Source organism: Ranitomeya imitator, chromosome 3, assembly GCF_032444005.1.
Source record: "Ranitomeya imitator isolate aRanImi1 chromosome 3, aRanImi1.pri, whole genome shotgun sequence".
Classification (NCBI taxonomy): Eukaryota; Metazoa; Chordata; class Amphibia; order Anura; family Dendrobatidae; genus Ranitomeya; species Ranitomeya imitator.
Window position 1 is genome coordinate 180,751,470 of NC_091284.1, and position 17,190 is coordinate 180,768,659.

Below are 17,190 nucleotides of genomic sequence, written 5' to 3' on the forward strand. Positions count from 1 at the left end.
TCTGCGTGTCTGTCGCTCTGCGTGTCTGTCGCTCTGCGTGTCTGTCGCTCTGCGTGTCTGTCTGTCGCTCTGCGTGTCTGTCTGTCGCTCGCTCGCTCTGCGTGTCTGTCTGTCGCTCGCTCGCTCTGCGTGTCTGTCTGTCGCTCGCTCGCTCTGCGTGTCTGTCTGTCGCTCGCTCGCTCTGCGTGTCTGTCTGTCGCTCGCTCGCTCTGCGTGTCTGTCTGTCGCTCGCTCGCTCTGCGTGTCTGTCTGTCGCTCGCTCTGCGTGTCTGTCTGTCGCTCGCTCGCTCTGCGTGTCTGTCTGTCGCTCGCTCGCTCTGCGTGTCTGTCTGTCGCTCGCTCGCTCTGCGTGTCTGTCTGTCGCTCGCTCGCTCTGCGTGTCTGTCTGTCGCTCGCTCGCTCTGCGTGTCTGTCTGTCGCTCGCTCGCTCTGCGTGTCTGTCTGTCGCTCGCTCGCTCTGCGTGTCTGTCTGTCGCTCGCTCGCTCTGCGTGTCTGTCTGTCGCTCGCTCGCTCTGCGTGTCTGTCTGTCGCTCGCTCGCTCTGCGTGTCTGTCTGTCGCTCGCTCGCTCTGCGTGTCTGTCTGTCGCTCGCTCGCTCTGCGTGTCTGTCTGTCGCTCGCTCGCTCTGCGTGTCTGTCTGTCGCTCGCTCGCTCTGCGTGTCTGTCTGTCGCTCGCTCGCTCTGCGTGTCTGTCTGTCGCTCGCTCGCTCTGCGTGTCTGTCTGTCGCTCGCTCGCTCTGCGTGTCTGTCTGTCGCTCGCTCGCTCTGCGTGTCTGTCTGTCGCTCGCTCGCTCTGCGTGTCTGTCTGTCGCTCGCTCGCTCTGCGTGTCTGTCTGTCGCTCGCTCGCTCTGCGTGTCTGTCTGTCGCTCGCTCGCTCTGCGTGTCTGTCTGTCGCTCGCTCGCTCTGCGTGTCTGTCTGTCGCTCGCTCGCTCTGCGTGTCTGTCTGTCGCTCGCTCGCTCTGCGTGTCTGTCTGTCGCTCGCTCGCTCTGCGTGTCTGTCTGTCGCTCGCTCGCTCTGCGTGTCTGTTAAATTCAAATGAGCTTTATTGTCAGGACTAAGTACATGTTAGCATTGCCAAAGCAAATGGTAAAAATAGGGGGACAGGGGTAGGGTGGCATATAGCGGTCCAGGATATATCAGGCTCTCTTTAGAGGATAGAGGCATGTCCAAGGTGGGGTATAGGAGTCCATGACATATCGGGCTCTTTAGTTGGGGGATAGGGACGTGTACAGGGTGGGGTATATTGGTCCATAATATATCAGTTTAGTCTGTGGCAGGCACTGACGTATTCTGCTGCTGTGGTCGCTGCACTTTCCTCTTCTCCCAGTATTTTCGGGAGTTTTTCTTCCTCCTCCATGGAGGTGAAGTCTGGGGGAGATCAGTCAGTCCTCTTGAAGTGAGTGTCCCTCACTGCGGAGTATTTGGGGCACCTCAGCAGGAAGTGTGCCTCATCCTCCACGGCCTCCTGGGGGCACTGCTGGCAAAGTCTGCTCTCTCGGGGCTTTTAGTTCTGTCGGTGCCACCCAGATTTGATGAGTAGGCTGTGGGCGCTCAGTCTGTACCGGCTCAGGATATGTCGCTCTTTGGGGTTTTCTAGTTTCTCTAGATATGGGGCCAGTTTGTACTCCCTATGTAGGTTCTGGTATCTATCTATCGCTCTTTTTATCTATTTCACTTTCCCTCCCACCTTCTGGAATACATCGTCACAATGTGCTTTAGTAGCGACCAGCACATGTGGTGTGTACAGATGAAGGACAAGTCACTGTGCCACACATCGTTCGCCTAAGCATTCCCATCTGTATTACTGTATTAAGAAATTCTGTGTAACATATATATATATATAACCAACATTAAATGATTAACAATGTACAGAGTGTATTTCTCAATGTGGTAAATGACTTCTAGCTGCAAACGTCTGGTTTGTAATGCAATATCTTCATAGGTGTATAGAGGCCCATTTCCACCAACCATCACTCCATTGTTCTTATTGTACTTTGTGTTTGCTAATTGTGTAAGAAGGCTAATGGATAGTCATGAGAGAGTATACTCATTGCTCGGGTGAAGAATTTGTGAGTGCTCGGAGGTTTAGTTTTTGTCCACGCAGCTGCATGATTTACGGCTGCTAGCCAGCCTGAGTACGTGTGGGGGTTACCTGGTTACTTGGGAATCCCCACATGTATTCAAGCTGTCTAGCAGCCATAAATCATGCAGCCGCGTTGACCAAGCTAAAGCTCCGAGCACTCACAAATACTCAGAGATCATCCAAGCATGCTCGGGGAGACCCGAGCAACAATGCTATTCGCTCATCACTATTAATCGATGGTTAGAATATCCTTGAAAACCCTTGTGCAAGTATGTTAGCACAGCTGAAAACAGTTTGGCTGATTAGAGAACATATAAACCTGACCTTCCTTTGAGCTAGTTGAGAATCTGGAGCATTACATTTTTTGGTTCCATTAAACTCTCAAAATGCCCAGAAAAAAAGAACTTTCATGTGAAACTCGACAGTCTATTCTTGTTCTTAGAAATGAAGGCGAGAAATTGCCAAGAAACTGAAGATTTCCTACAACTGTGTGTACTACTCCCTTCAGAGGAGAGCACAAACAGGCTCTAACCAGAGTAGAAAGAGAAGTGGGAGGCCCCGCTGCACAACTGAGCAACAAGACAAGTACATTAGATTCTGTAGTTTGAGAAATCGACGCCTCACATGTCCTCAACTTTCAGCTTCATTAAATAGTACACACAAAACGCCAGTGTCAACGTCTACAGTGAAGAGGCGATGCTGGCCTTCAGGGCAGAGTGGCAAAGAAAAAGCCATATCTGAGACTGGCTAATAAAAGGAAAAGATTAATATGGGCGAAAGAGCACAGACATTGGACAGAGGAAGATTGGGAAAAAAGTGTTATGGACAGATGAGTCCAAATTTGAGGTGTTTGGATCACACAGAATAACATTTGTGAGACTCAGAACAACTGAAAAGATGCTGGAAGAGTGCCTGACGCCATCTGTCAAGCATGGTGGAGGTAATGTGATGGTCTGGGGTTGCTTTGTTGCTGGTAAAGTGGGAGATTTGTACAAGGTAAAGGGGATTTAGAATAAGGAAGGCTATTACTCCATTTTGCAACGCGATGCCACACTCTGTGGACAAAGCTTGATTGGAGCCAATTTCATCCTACAACAGGACAATGACCCAAAGCACACCTCCAAATTATGCAAGAACTATTTAGGGTAAAAGCAGGCAGCTGGTATTCTATCCGTAATGGAGTGGCTAGTGCAGTCACCAGATCTTGAACCCATTGAGCTGTTGTGGGAGCAGCTTGACCGTATGGTACGCAAAAAGTGCCCATCAAGCCAAACCAACTTGTGGGAGCGGCTTCTGGAAGCATGGGGTGAAATTTCTCCAGATTACCTCAGCAAATTAACTGCTAGAATGCCAAAGGTCTACAATGCTGGAATTGCTGCAAAGGAAGCATTCTTTGACGAAAGCAAAGTTTGAAGGAGAAAATTATTTCAAATAAAAATCTTCTATTCGAACCTTGTCAATGTCTGGACTAGATGTTCACTTCATTTAGCAACTCATTTGATTAATAAGTTTGGAACTGTAGTGCGTGTGTGTATGTGTGTGTGTGTATGTATATATATATATATATGTGTATATATATGTATATATATGTATGTATATATGTGTATATATGTATATATATATTATATACAGCACAGACCAAAAGTTTGGACACCTTCTCATTTTACATGTTTTTCTGTATTTTCATGACTATGAAAATTGTACATTCACACTGAAGACATCAAAACTATGAATTGACACAAGTGGAATTATATGCTTAACAAAAAAGTGTGAAACAGAATATATGTCTTATATTCTAGGTTCTTCAAAGTAGCCACCTTTTGCTTTGATGACTGCTTTGCACACTCCTGGCATTTTATTGTTGAGCTTGAAGAGGTAGTCTCTGGGAATGGTCGTCCAACAATCTTGAAGGAGTTCCCAGAGATGCTTAGCACTTGTTGGCCCTTTTGCCGTCACTCTGCGGTCCAGCTCACCCCAAACCATCTCGTTTGGGTTCAGGTCTGGTGACTGTGGAGGCCAGGTCATCTGGCGTAGCACCCCATCACTCTCCTTCTTGGTCAAATAGCCCTTACACAGCCTGGAGGTGTGTTTGGGGTCGTTGTCCTGTTGAAAAATAAATGATGGTCCAACTAAACGCAAACCAGATGGAATAGCATGACGCTGCAAGATGATGTGGTAGCCATCCTAGTACAGTATGCCTTAGATTTTGAATAAATCACCAACAGTGTCACCAGCAAAGCACCCCCACACCATCACGCCACCTCCTCCATGCTTCACGGTGGGAACCAGGCATGTAGAGTCCATCCGTTCACCTTTTCTGCGTCGCACAAAGACACGGTGGTTGGAACCAAAGATCTCAAATTTGGACACATCAGACCAAAGCACAGATGTCCACTGGTCTAATGTCCATTCCTTGTGTTCTTTAGCCCAAACAAGTCTCTTCTGCTTGTTGCCTGTCCTTAGCAGTGGTTTCCTAGCAGCTATTTTACCTTGAAGGCCTGCTGCACAAAGTCTCGGCCTGCTGCACAAAGTATCCTCTTTACAGTTGTTATAGAGATGTGTCTGCTGCTAGAACTCTGTGGCATTGACCTGGTCTCTAATCTGAGCTGCTGTTAACCTGCGATTTCTGAGGCTGGTGACTCAGATAAACGTATCCTCAGAAGCAGAGGTGACTCTTGGTCTAACTTTCCTGGGGCGGTGCCCATGTGAGCCAGTTTCTTTGTAGCGCTTGATGGTTTTTGCCACTGCACTTGGGGACACTTTCAAAGTTTTCCCAATTTTTCAGACTGACTGACCTTCATTTCTTAAAGTAATGATGGCCACTCGTTTTTCTTTACTTAGCTGCTTTTTTCTTGCCATAATACAAATTCTAACAGTCTATTCAGTAGGACTATCAGCTGTGTAACCACCAGACTTCTGCACAACACAACTGATGGTCCCAACCCCATTTATAAGGCAACATATCCCACTTATTAAACCTGACAAGGCACACCTGTGAAGTGAAAACAATTCCCGGTGACTACCTCTTGAAGCTCATCAAGAGAATGCCAAGAGTGTGCAAAGCAGTCATCAAAGCAAAAGGTGGCTGCTTTGAAGAACCTAGAATATAAGACATAATTTCAGTTGTTTCACACTTTAAGTATATAATTCCACATGTGTTAATTCATAGTTTTGATGCCTTCAGTGTGAATGTACAATTTTCATAGTCATGAAAATACAGAAAAATCTTTAAATGAGAAGGTGTCCAAAGTTTTGGTCTGTACTTTGTATGTATGTGTATGTATGTATATGTGTATGTATATGTGTATGTATATATATATATATATATATATATATATATATATATATATATCTCAAGAAATAAAGATTAAAGTTGAAAATTATCCTTTAAACATTGAAAAAAGGTAAGATTTAATTTTTAATGTTTGTTGTCAAAGCTCGGGCGAACACTGTCCTGTTACTAGATTAATCATATACCTTCTCTTGAAATGATTTGGATACTTTTATATAGGCTTGTTGGTAAAGTTGTTGACTTCCTTGTTTTCCAGTGTGCTGTATCAGCAGCAGAACCAGCCTATGGATGCACTGCAGGCCTACATTTGTGCAGTCCAATTGGATCATGGCCATGCTGCAGCTTGGATGGACCTAGGCACATTGTATGAATCATGCAACCAGCCTCAGGATGCTATCAAATGCTACCTAAATGCCACACGGAGCAAAAACTGTAGTAATACCTCTGCTCTTGCAGCACGGATTAAGTATTTACAGGTATAGTTTCCCCCTCCCCCATCAGTTTTCGTGTTTGAGACCCTGAAGCATGTCCATACACCATAAGACTATAAATCAGGATGTAACCTCCTGAGTTATGTGCCATGTCTTCATTTGTAAGATTTCATTGCATACTCCGTTCCATGGCTTGCACTGTCAGTGTGGAATAAGCCTTCCTAAAGTCACTCCATCCATTCTCCTCAGTATATTAATGTGCATTGTCTTGTTCTGTGTATATATAGTTGCCCACTTGGCGACAACAAGGCAGGCTTTCCTGACTCTTGGTCCGTAATCTTATTTCACATGCGTGTACGTTCCATATATTTTAATTTATACTCACAAAGGTTATGTTCTGGTTACCCGAATTTATTTCTAAATTGTACAGTCAAATTCTAAAGTTTACTGTCTGGAAACACTCGGCACTTGTCAGCAAGTTGTAGTGGACATGCTCGTGATAAATTAGGCCTGTGTTAAATTTCCTTTTTACATAATTTTTCCTAGGCTCAGTTGTGTAACCTTCCACAAGGTAGTCTACAGAGTAAAACTAAATTGCTTCCTAGTATTGAGGAGGCATGGAGCCTACCAATCCCCGCAGAGCTTACCTCCAGGCAGGGTGCCATGAACTCAGCACAGCAGGTGAGAGGTTGGGTAATTTGCTTCAAACACCCAGCTTAAAAAGTTACTTTTGCTACTTTAGCAAGTTTCTTTTTACTTGAGAACATAAACTGGTTTGTGTACGTGTTAACTTAGGCAAAGGCAAACAGAGAAAGGTTAGGTGAGCTGTGCCTGTATTTTGGGTACCATTAAGAACCTTTGTGGATCATCTTTGAACCCATTTACACCCGTTACATTAGATTTTTTTTTTTTTTTTTTTATCACATCGTCTTTTTTTCCGTCAATGCTGGTATTCACTAAGCAGAACCAGCAACCTGTATGTGAAGCCACATTTTTTTTTGTTTTCTTTTCTCCAAAGGTGGTTTAAAAGGTAAAAAATAAACCCCGATTCCCAATGGGGAAACAAATACATACTGTACAGAACTATATTTTCTCTTATAATTCTTAGGCCTGTAAACCTCATCATCAGAATGCTGAATCTGTACTAGGCCTCAGTCAAACACCAATTTCACAGCAGTCCTTGCCACTACATATGATTCCTTCTAGCCAGGTAGATGAACTGTCAAGTCCTGCCAAGAGGAAAAGAACTTCTAGTCCTGCAAAGGTATTTTACATGGCAAAACTATGTATGTGGCTCATGCTGTGTTTTTTTATTTTTCCCCAACCATCACATTCACAGACAACATATAGGATGTTTGCCTTTAAAGACTTTCCATGCCTTTACATAGTCCTACATTTTTAACTTCCGTATCAGTAGGGAGTGATCGGTAGGTCCACTTGTTTTTCTGCATTTTTTTTTTTTTTATAATGCATTTTAGCGGTTCTTGCAAATTTTCTTTGTCATCTTCTTGACTTCATGTACGTGTTTTGCGTAATGGTTTTTATCTTCTCTGTTCCTTCCTGTATAGAATTCTTCTGAAACTTGGAGTGGTGGCCATGTAGTGTCACACACCCCAGCTCAGCAACAACTACATTCGTGGTCTTTGCCCCCACAGAAGTTACAGGTACCGAATCTTTGTCCAAATTATAATTTATAGTGTTTGTACAGTTACGTCATTTGTGTGCTCTGTGGTTTTAATGCTGGTTCAGAGTCTTAGCCCGCATTTTTTGCCAGCAGACGATTCAGCCATTTTTATTTTTGCAGATGAGCGGTTAGAACAGCACTGCTGTAATTGCCCATCTGCAAAGATTAAAAAAATATTTCCTGCGCAACATCTTTTAATTTTCTATTTTTTTGTCTCCAATGCAACCCTTATCTGAAGGACACATTTCTCTTAGGTGTTAAAATTAGAACATTTTGAGGGTGACCTTTTTTTTGTACATAAAAGGATGTTGTCTGAATGAATGGACCCCTTGAAATGGCATAAATGGGTTAATGGGCTCTATGTAGTTGCCTTCTTTTGTTAGCAGAATTTTTTTTTCAGATTAGGCTATAAAATGTACTCAAAATGTAAGTGACTTCTAACAGGGAGTTTCTCTACTAGATATGTTGTAGTGAAAAACTAATCGTAATTTTCTTTTCATAAATCAGTAGTACAAGTGAAGATAAGAAACTTTTCCAAGTATCTCATCTAAGAAATATGCATTTTTATCCTTTTGATCCTATCACTCTATTTTCAGTACATATAAAATCTGTCTTAAGTGAGCTGTTGGTGACAGTTGCTGCTTATAGAAGTCTATGGAGAGGAGAGATTGACAAGCTAGATGCAGAAACAGACAGGTTCACCAGAAATGACTGCTACATTTAAATATTTAGTTTTGCTTGTCTACATTTTCATATATTTGTAACCATATTATTAGTTTAAGATCAGATTTTTTCCTTTGAGTGTTAAAGACGAATGTCCTTTAATATGGGGTGATAATTCAATAATCTCTTAATAAATAGTACACAAACAGAAGGGAAATTAATCTGCTGTAATCTGTTCGTCTGCTTTGAAGTTGCTACTGCACTAGTCTTTCGGCCAGCTTGAGACTTAGATGATAGATTAGCAGAATATTGTCATGCAGAATAAAAATTACTATAAAGAAAAATTATGAAAAATACTCCCTTTTCTACATGTAGGCAATACCAGGAGCATCTATGATGCTTTACAGAAACATTGGGGCCAATTCATCAAAAATTTGCATCATAAAGGCCGCATTAAAGCTTTGAAAAGTCCCAAAATGTTTGCGTGACAGAGTTGAACACATTTTTTTCAACTTTTGGCATTTTCACACAAGTCTGAATTGGCTTGACTGAAATGGAGGGCACCAGGACAGAGTATGGCCCTGCCTGCCCTTCAAATTTATGAAATGTGCCATCATTTTGAAAGCCGATCTCTGAGCATAGTAGCATTTCTGGCACAGGGCATAGAGGTGTCAAATCCCTTATGTAGCGTGAGCATATTAATGAATTCAGTGCCTCCTACTCCAACAAGGCTGACGTATCGCAAGCATGCACTATGCCGTCCTTGATGAATTATCCCCAGAGTTGCTACATATTTCTGACTGATAAAGGGATTTCTCAGGACTGAACTGTTGATGATTGAGCTAAGAAAAAACTGCACTCTGAATTGCTATAACATGCAAACATTGAATATATGAAATTAGAAATGCATTACTGCTATAGAAAATACGTTAAAAATTAAGATACTTGGGCTCTCACGAATTGGCCAATTTGTGTGCCAACAGTGAGCGACAAGGAATACCTCTTTGTTGGGACCCTAACCTAATATGATGCCTCTTCAGGGCTAAAAGCCTACGATTTTAAGGACAGCTCTAATTAAAAACGTCTTAGGCTGATAGGAGGAGTTCTCAGTCGGAGGGCGGGTACCGCAAATATAAAAAAACTGACCGGCACCGCCAAACATAAGATAAGCATAAACAGGTGCAAAGCTGAGAAGACCAAGATAATAAAGCGAACAATAAACAGTTAAATGCTATAATATGCAACTATTGGATTTATGACATTGGAACTGCATGAGTGCCATAGATAATACGTTAAAAATGAAGGTACTTGGCACACAAATTGGCCAATTCGTAAGAGCCCAACAGCCAGCGACAAGGCGTACTCCTTTGTTGGGACCCTAAACCTAATACGATGCTTCTCCTGGGCTAAAAGGCAATTTTTATATAGCTAAATTCACTTAGTCGGCTTATTTTGCACCTGTTCACACTTGTCTTGTTCCATTTGGTCAGTCTTTCTGATATTTTTGGTAACTGATATTGATGACTGAGAACTTCACTTGATCTCCCATTCAAGTAGACGGACCTATTGATGTACCTATTTGGATAGATCATCAATATGAGATTAGTCTGAAATTGAAAGATTCTCAAGCATGAGCCGAAACTAAACTATGGGGTGGAGCGCTGCAGCCCCGTACATTGATTAGTCGTTAAGTACTGCACTGTTCCATTCAAGTGAAAAGAACACTGGTCTGTTCAGGTGAGTGGAAGATGATGTAAAGTGCTCCTCAGTGAGCAGGACTGCAATGTTCCATCCTGCACATCGCTTACTGGCCACTGATTTTGCAGTTTTCACTTAATAGGTTCAGGTTTGACCACTAGTATCCTCACCAATCGCGTATTATTGGTCTATCCTACAGAGTTGTTGTGAATTTGTTCACTTTTGACATGATGGTTGAGGTCACAATATTTCCCATGTAGACTAGCGCTAGTACTCATTTTACGTACACATAAATAGGAATTTAGTAATATCTTTGCCTCGACATAGTTTTGCAGGCAAATGCACTCAAACTTCAGCAGATAGTAGGGTTGAATTTTCTAGTATACCACTTATGTATTGACATGTACATGTTAGGCTGGGTTCACATTGCGTTAATGCAGCCCGTTCAACACATGCGTTAAACAGGCTGCATTACCGCAAGTGCCGACTTGCTATCGCGGTAGCACAGATAGAGCTAGCAGGTGCTCTATCTGCGCTAGCGGTGACAGACCCGGAAACGCTGCAGCCTGCGATGCGCCCGAAATAGAGCTCAATGGTAGCGTTAACGGACTGCGTTACACCGCGTTATGCCGCGGTGTAACGCACTGTCAGAACGTAATGTGAACCTAGCCTTAGGGTCTAGTCCCATATTTTTTTAGTGAATGGAAATAGAGATGATAGATATTTGATGCAATAAATGTTTGCAGTTCAATTTATATCTGATTTACTTCTATTTCCAGCAATTAGAACAGCTACGAGCTAACAGGAATAACCTAAGTCCTGCACAGAAAGTGGTGTTGGAGCAGTTGGAGGCTCAGTTTGTCTTAATGCAGCCGCACCAGCAGGTATAGAGCTTGCTCCTAACGTTTTATGGAATATAAAAACAACCTATAAGCTTCTGCACATTAGTGATTTACTGTTTTTTTTCTTTTGTTAAAGCAAATAAGACAAACAGGAATTGCACAGGTACGACCTACTGGAATTGCTAATGGGCCAACAGCTGACTCATCACTGCCTACAAACTCCGTCTCTGGTCAGCAGCATCAAGTTGCGGTAACCAGAACGCTGAACGTCACTCAGCCTGGAATCCGCCCAGCTTGCCCTGTGCAGCCTGTGGCTAATGGACCCTTTCCCGCAGGACCCGTTTCCTGCAATACCACAGGGACGATGGGTAGTACAGACACTATGTTAGGCAATAATCACATAACGGGAAGTGGAAGTAATGGAAATGTGCCTTACCCACAGCGAAACGCACTCGCTCTACCTCATAACCGCACAAACCTGACCAGCAACGCAGAGGAGCCGTGGAAAAACCAACTGTCTAACTCCACTCAGGTAAAGTAATCCTTTTTTTTCTTCTTCTATGCACCCTAATTTTGTTTGCCTCCCATATGATATAATTACACAATATAATTTTGCATTCTGTGTTTTTCAAAATGAGCTCATTGTGAGATCTCATTTTTGATAATGTATGTATATATATTCTGTGGCATGCTGTGTGCAGTGTCTTATTTGCTACGGTATGTTAATGCTTTTGTATCTTTTATATGATAAAGAGGCTTTGTGCTTCCCTTGATTTCATCTGCCCCCTAGCACCATTTTGTAACATGGATGGAAAATTCACAAACTGCTGTTCGGAGTAGGTCCCAGTGTTGGGACAGCCACAGTTCAGCAAGTTGTCACCCATTCTGTGGATAAGTGATGGCTTGTTTTCACGGGACAGCATCATCTTATTTCACGATGTGCATAGCCTCCAACTTAAGGTACCGTCACACTGAACGATATCGCTAGCGATCCGTGACGTTGCAGCGTCCTGGATAGTGATATCGTTGTGTTTGACACGCAGCAGCGATCTGGATCCTGCTGTGCCATCGTTGGTCGGGGAAAAAAGTCCAGAACTTTATTTCGTCGCTGGACTCCCGCAGACATCGCTGAATCGGCGTGTGTGACGCCGATTCAGCGATGTCTTCACTGGTAACCAGGGTAAACATCGGGTTACTAAGCGCAGGGCCGCGCTTAGTAACCCGATGTTTACCCTGGTTACCAGCGTAAACGTAAAAAAAACCAAACACTACATACTTACATTCCGGTGTCTGTCCTCCGGCGCTCTGCTTCTCTGCACTGTGAGCGCCGGCCAGCAGGAAAGCAGAGCACAGCGGTGACGTCACCGCTGTGCTTTCCGGCTGGCGCTCAGTCAGTGCAGAGAAGCACAGCGCCGGGGGACAGACACCGGAATGTAAGTATGTAGTGTTTGTTTTTTTTTACGTTTACGCTGGTAACCGGGGTAAACATCGGGTTACTAAGCGCGGCCCTGCGCTTAGTAACCCGATGTTTACCCTGGTTACCAGGGGGCTTCGCATAGTTGGTCGCTGGAGAGCTGTCTGTGTGATAGCTCTCCAGCGACCACACAGCGACGCTGCAGCGATCGGGATCGTTGTCTAGATCGCTGCAGCGTCGCTAAATGTGACGGTACCTTTAGACTGTCGGATCCCTGAAGAAAAGGATTTGGACAAAACACCCAACAGAGCCTTATGAGTATAATGTAGCACACAGGATACAAAGAAGGCAACTTTAAACTTCTTTTGGCCTCTTTTCCAGCAGTGTCTGTCTTTTAAGGTGGCTACAATAGCACAGTGCACTAAACAATTGTGTATCTTAAAAGGAGCCTGGACAGGAGACCAGAAGAAGCTGTTAGATGTAGACTGGTCTGATGGTAAGATCTGCTCATACCTGACAAGACCCTTCTAGTTCGGTAGTAACGATAATGGTGGAATGGCGGCTGCTTACTCTATTATGGTGCTTCATCAGAGGGTATGGCTGCCTTACTAGTAGTGCTGTGTGGAGCAGTGCGGCTCTGATTTCTCTCACATTTGGCCTGATTGTAGGGTGTAAATCTTTGTGCTGTTAAAACATTTGACTTATGAAACAGAACTTTAAAACTGATTTGCTGATTTATTTGTAGACCGCCCATATCATATATTCTCTGCTGCAGTGGCTTGTTGTTCTCCCAGTCTTTTGGTTTTCCTTCATCTTAAGCAATTTTGCGTTGTTTAGTATAAGTGATATTTAAATCCCTTTTGAACGAACGACATAACTGTGAATATCGGCTGTACGATGCAGAACTACAATAACCGTGAAGATCATTGCCTTTAAGATGGGGATGGACATTATGTGCTGCTGTTAAGCAAAGCCTCATAAAATTGCTTCATTGTTGAGGAAAAGAACGTTAAAGTTTCTATGTAGATTGTGTCTGTGAGATCTGTTTGTAGAAGAATATTTTCTGTCTTCATATATTGGCTATGTTGCACACCAATTGTCATACAATAACATATTTGTTCTCATTTTTAGGGGCTTCACAAAGGTCAGAATTCACATTCGGCAGGTCCTAATGGTGAACGACCTCTTTCTTCCACTGGGCCTTCCCAGCAACTCCAAGCAGCTGGCACTGGTATTCAAAATCAGGTCGGACATCCTACCATGCCTAGCAATTCAGTAACACAGGGGGCTGCTCTCAATCACCTCTCCTCTCACACTGCTACCTCAGGTGGACAACAAGGCATTATTTTAACCAAAGAGAGCAAGCCTTCAGGAAACGGATCAGTGCCTGAAACAAGCAGGCTTTCTGAAGGGACACCTAACAGCACTGCCGGTGTAGAAGGACTTCCTAATCATGTCCATCAGGTGACGGCAGATACTGTTCCTAGCCCTAGCCATGGAGATTCTAAGTCACCAGGTTTACTTAGTTCAGACAATCCTCAGCTCTCTGCCTTGTTGATGGGAAAAGCCAATAACAATGTGGGTCCTGGAGCCTGTGACAAAGTCAACAACATACATCCAGCTGTTCATATAAAAACTGAGAACTCTGTTGCCTCCTCCCCATCTTCAGCCATTTCCACAGCAACTCCTTCTCCGAAATCTACTGAACAGACTATGACCAACAGTGTTATCAGCCTTAACAGCCCCCACAGTGGACTTGAGACAGTCAATGGAGAGGGAATTGAGGACTCTCAGAGCCCCACAAAAAAGGACCCTCCTTTAACTACCCACAAACCAAGTCCTAAGACCATACCATCCATGTCAGTCTCCATATACCCCAGCTCGACAGAGGTTTTAAAAGCATGTCGGTAAGTAGACTAGTGCGGGCTTTTAGCATTCTGCAGCCAGAGTACTGTCTCTAATGTGATGCCTTGAAGATCTAGTTTTTTCTTTCCACTATTTGCAGCTTATGTGTTTTGCTTCACATTTTTGAATCTCCAACCTGTATTACCCAGCATATATTCTGCAAAGTGCTTAATGTCTCTATAGAAAGTACATCCCTGTTGCTACTTGTGTGTTCATGATGATTTAATTGCACGTTCATAGGTTGTGGATTGATAGTGTTGAGCTTTAGCACATATTCAGCACTTAAGTCAGGTCTAAATGTGCAACAGTTAAACTGGTCGCTTATCCTAACCTTGAGCACTAGTGGAACGAACTGTATATAAATCCACAGTGGAATTCTGAATTCTCTGTATTCTCTCGCTGTAGCCATGGAGCTGTAATAAGACGCTACCATTGGGCTAGGCTGCATAGTGCACTATGATCTGTGGCATTTGTGATAAAAAGCAATTATGTGACTAAAAGGGTTGTTAACCTTTGGGGACTATTTACATTTTTCTCTTAAAAACTGGTATTTTCTGGTAAAAATCATTTTTGGTATTGGGTTTCATAAAAAAAAAATGCACCTTTTTTCTTCTATAGCTACTGTGTGGCACAGTTTATGGACTGCAGAATGACTTAAAGGGAACCTGTCAGCAGTTTTGGCCGATATAAGATGTAGGGATCACCTTTCAGGGCTTATCTACATCATTCTATAATTCTGTATATAAGCCCCCAACCTGACCTGTAAGAGAAGAAAAATAACTTTTCTTTATTCTTACCTGTCGGGCGGTCCAGTCCGATGGGTGTCGCTGGTCTTAGCCCGGCGCATCTCATCTTTTTATGATCGATATTTTCCTGCTTGCTTCTTGTGGATGACGTGACCCTGATTCATCCACACAGGCTCCCCGGCATTGCGCTCCTGTGCAGGCGTACTTTGCTCTGCCATGTTGAGGGTAGAGCAAAGTACTGCAGTGCGTAGGTGCCGGGGCTCTTTTACCTTTTTCGGCACCAGTGCACTGCAGTACTTTGCTCTGCTCTCAACACGGCAGAGCAAAGCACGACTGCACAGGAGCGCAATGCCGGGGAGCCTGTGTGGATGATGCAGGAGGGTCATGTCATCCACAAGAAGCAAGCAGGAGAGCGGCGATCATAAAAAGATCGGAGGCGAAAGACCAGCGACACCGCTCAGACCCTACCGCCATTCAGGTGAGAATAGTAAAAATTATTTTTCAGTTCTTCCAGGTTGGGTTGGGGGCTTATTTACAGCATTAAAGAACGCTGTGTATAAGCCCTGTAAGGTGATTGCCACATCCTATATCTGCCAAAACTGCTGACAGGTTCAGTGTAACTGAGTTGAATGAGTTTTTCTTAAAGGGAATCTGTCACCTAATTTTGGGCCTATAAACTGCGGCCACCTCCATCAGGGCTTATCTACAGCATTCTGTAATGTTGTGGATAAGCCCCCGATGTAACCTGAAAGATAACAAAAACAAGTTAGATTATACTTACCCAGGGGCGGTCCTGGTGTGGTCCTGTCCGATGAGCGTCGCAGGTCCACGATGTCGTCCTCTTCTTTGCTTCTTGTCGCAGCTCCTGCGCAGGCCTCTGACCTTTCCCAGCGCCTGTGCACTGCAGTACTTTGCTCTGCCCTCAACAGGGCAGATAAAGCACGCCTGCGCAGGAGCCGCGACAGGAAGCAAAGAAGACATCGTATGAAGATGGGAGGCCCCGGACCTGCGACGCCCATCGGACAGGACCGCCCCTGGGTGAGTATAATCTAACTTGTTTTTCTTCTCTTTCAAATTACATTGGGGGCTTATCTACAGCATTATAGAATGCTGTAGATAAGCCCCTGATGGCGGTGGCTGCAGTTTATAGGCCCAAAATTAGGTGACCGATTCCCTTTAAATCTCCTCCCATGCTGATTTATGAGGACAGACCACATCAAGGTTTAACCATTGTGGTAATAACCCTGGAACGCTTCAACGGATCCCAGCGATTCTAAGACCTTTTTTTTTTGCGACACATTGTACTTTGATAGTGGTAAATTTAAGCTGATATTTTTTGCGCTTATATGTGAAAATATCTGAAACGTGTCCTAAAATTTCACAATTTTCTAACTTTTAATTCTTATGCCCTTAAACCAAGATCAGTTTATGGAAAGAAAAACATGAACATTTTAGTTTTTTCCACAAAAATTTTACTTTAGCCTCAAATTTGTATTTTCACAAGAGTAATAGGAGAAAATGGACTGTACAACTTGTTGTGCAATTTATCCTGAGTATGCGGATACCCCATATGTGGGGGGGGGGGGGGAGGAGCTACTGTTTGGGTGCATGGCAGAAAAAATTGGCCGGAATAGATTTCAGAAGCCATGTCGCGTTTGGAGAGCCCTTGATGTGCTTAAACAATGGAAACCCTTCACAAACTAGCCCATTTTGGAATTTACACCCCACAAGGAATTTGTATAGGTTTGTGGTTAGCACCTCGAACCCCCAGGTTCTTTACAGAATTTTATATAATTGACTACTACTTGAGTGCACAGCAGGGCTCGGAAGGGGAGGGACGGCATTTTGGTGTGAATATGTTGCGGATGCCTTGCATTTGAACAGCCCCTGGTATGCCAAAACAGCAGAAATCCCCACTAGTGACACTACTTTTGAAACTCAGTGCCTCCATCTGCCTGATTGTAGGGAATCTTCCACTGGGGGTTCCATCTGAATCCTGTATTTCAGAGAGTTACAGGAAACCACGGTGCAAGAGCTCCGCCTAAAGCGCAGGATAAATGTAAGCCGAGCCTTACTGCGATCTTTGGAAGCCAGAATGAACAAATCAACAGCAGGTGAAGAATTTTTATTTTTTTATACTGTTCAGCTTGCAGTAGAAGTGATTAGACGACTTTGTTCTTCGTGTTTGTGTGATTACAGCTATAGCAGATTTATATTTTTTCTTTGGCTGATGTCACACACTAAATGCTTTTTATATGGGGAAAAATGTTTGCATCACCATATTTTGAAAGCTATAATTTTTCTATATTATTGCCTACAGTCATATGAGGGCTTGTTTTTTGCGGGACAAGTTATCGTTTTTATTGGTACCATTTTCGGGCACATATCTTTTGATTGCTTTCTATTCAGATGGTTGGTAGGCAGGATGA

General features: G+C 43.6%; 1 protein-coding gene across 4 annotated transcripts in view; it reads left to right on the forward strand.

Moving 5' to 3' along the window:
• Positions 1-17,190, forward strand: part of KDM6A (lysine demethylase 6A) — a 194,688-nt gene that overhangs the window by 152,262 nt on the left and 25,236 nt on the right. The window contains exons 12-18 of one of the 4 annotated variants that reach the window (XM_069761663.1): positions 5,635-5,854; positions 6,356-6,490; positions 6,918-7,073; positions 7,378-7,473; positions 10,634-10,738; positions 10,833-11,228; positions 13,242-14,017. In XM_069761663.1, the coding sequence (XP_069617764.1) occupies positions 5,635-5,854; positions 6,356-6,490; positions 6,918-7,073; positions 7,378-7,473; positions 10,634-10,738; positions 10,833-11,228; positions 13,242-14,017 (1,884 nt within the window). The remainder of the gene's footprint in view (positions 1-5,634; positions 5,855-6,355; positions 6,491-6,917; positions 7,074-7,377; positions 7,474-10,633; positions 10,739-10,832; positions 11,229-13,241; positions 14,018-17,190) is intronic. The other 3 variants (XM_069761664.1, XM_069761665.1, XM_069761666.1) reach the window with 3 other exon arrangements.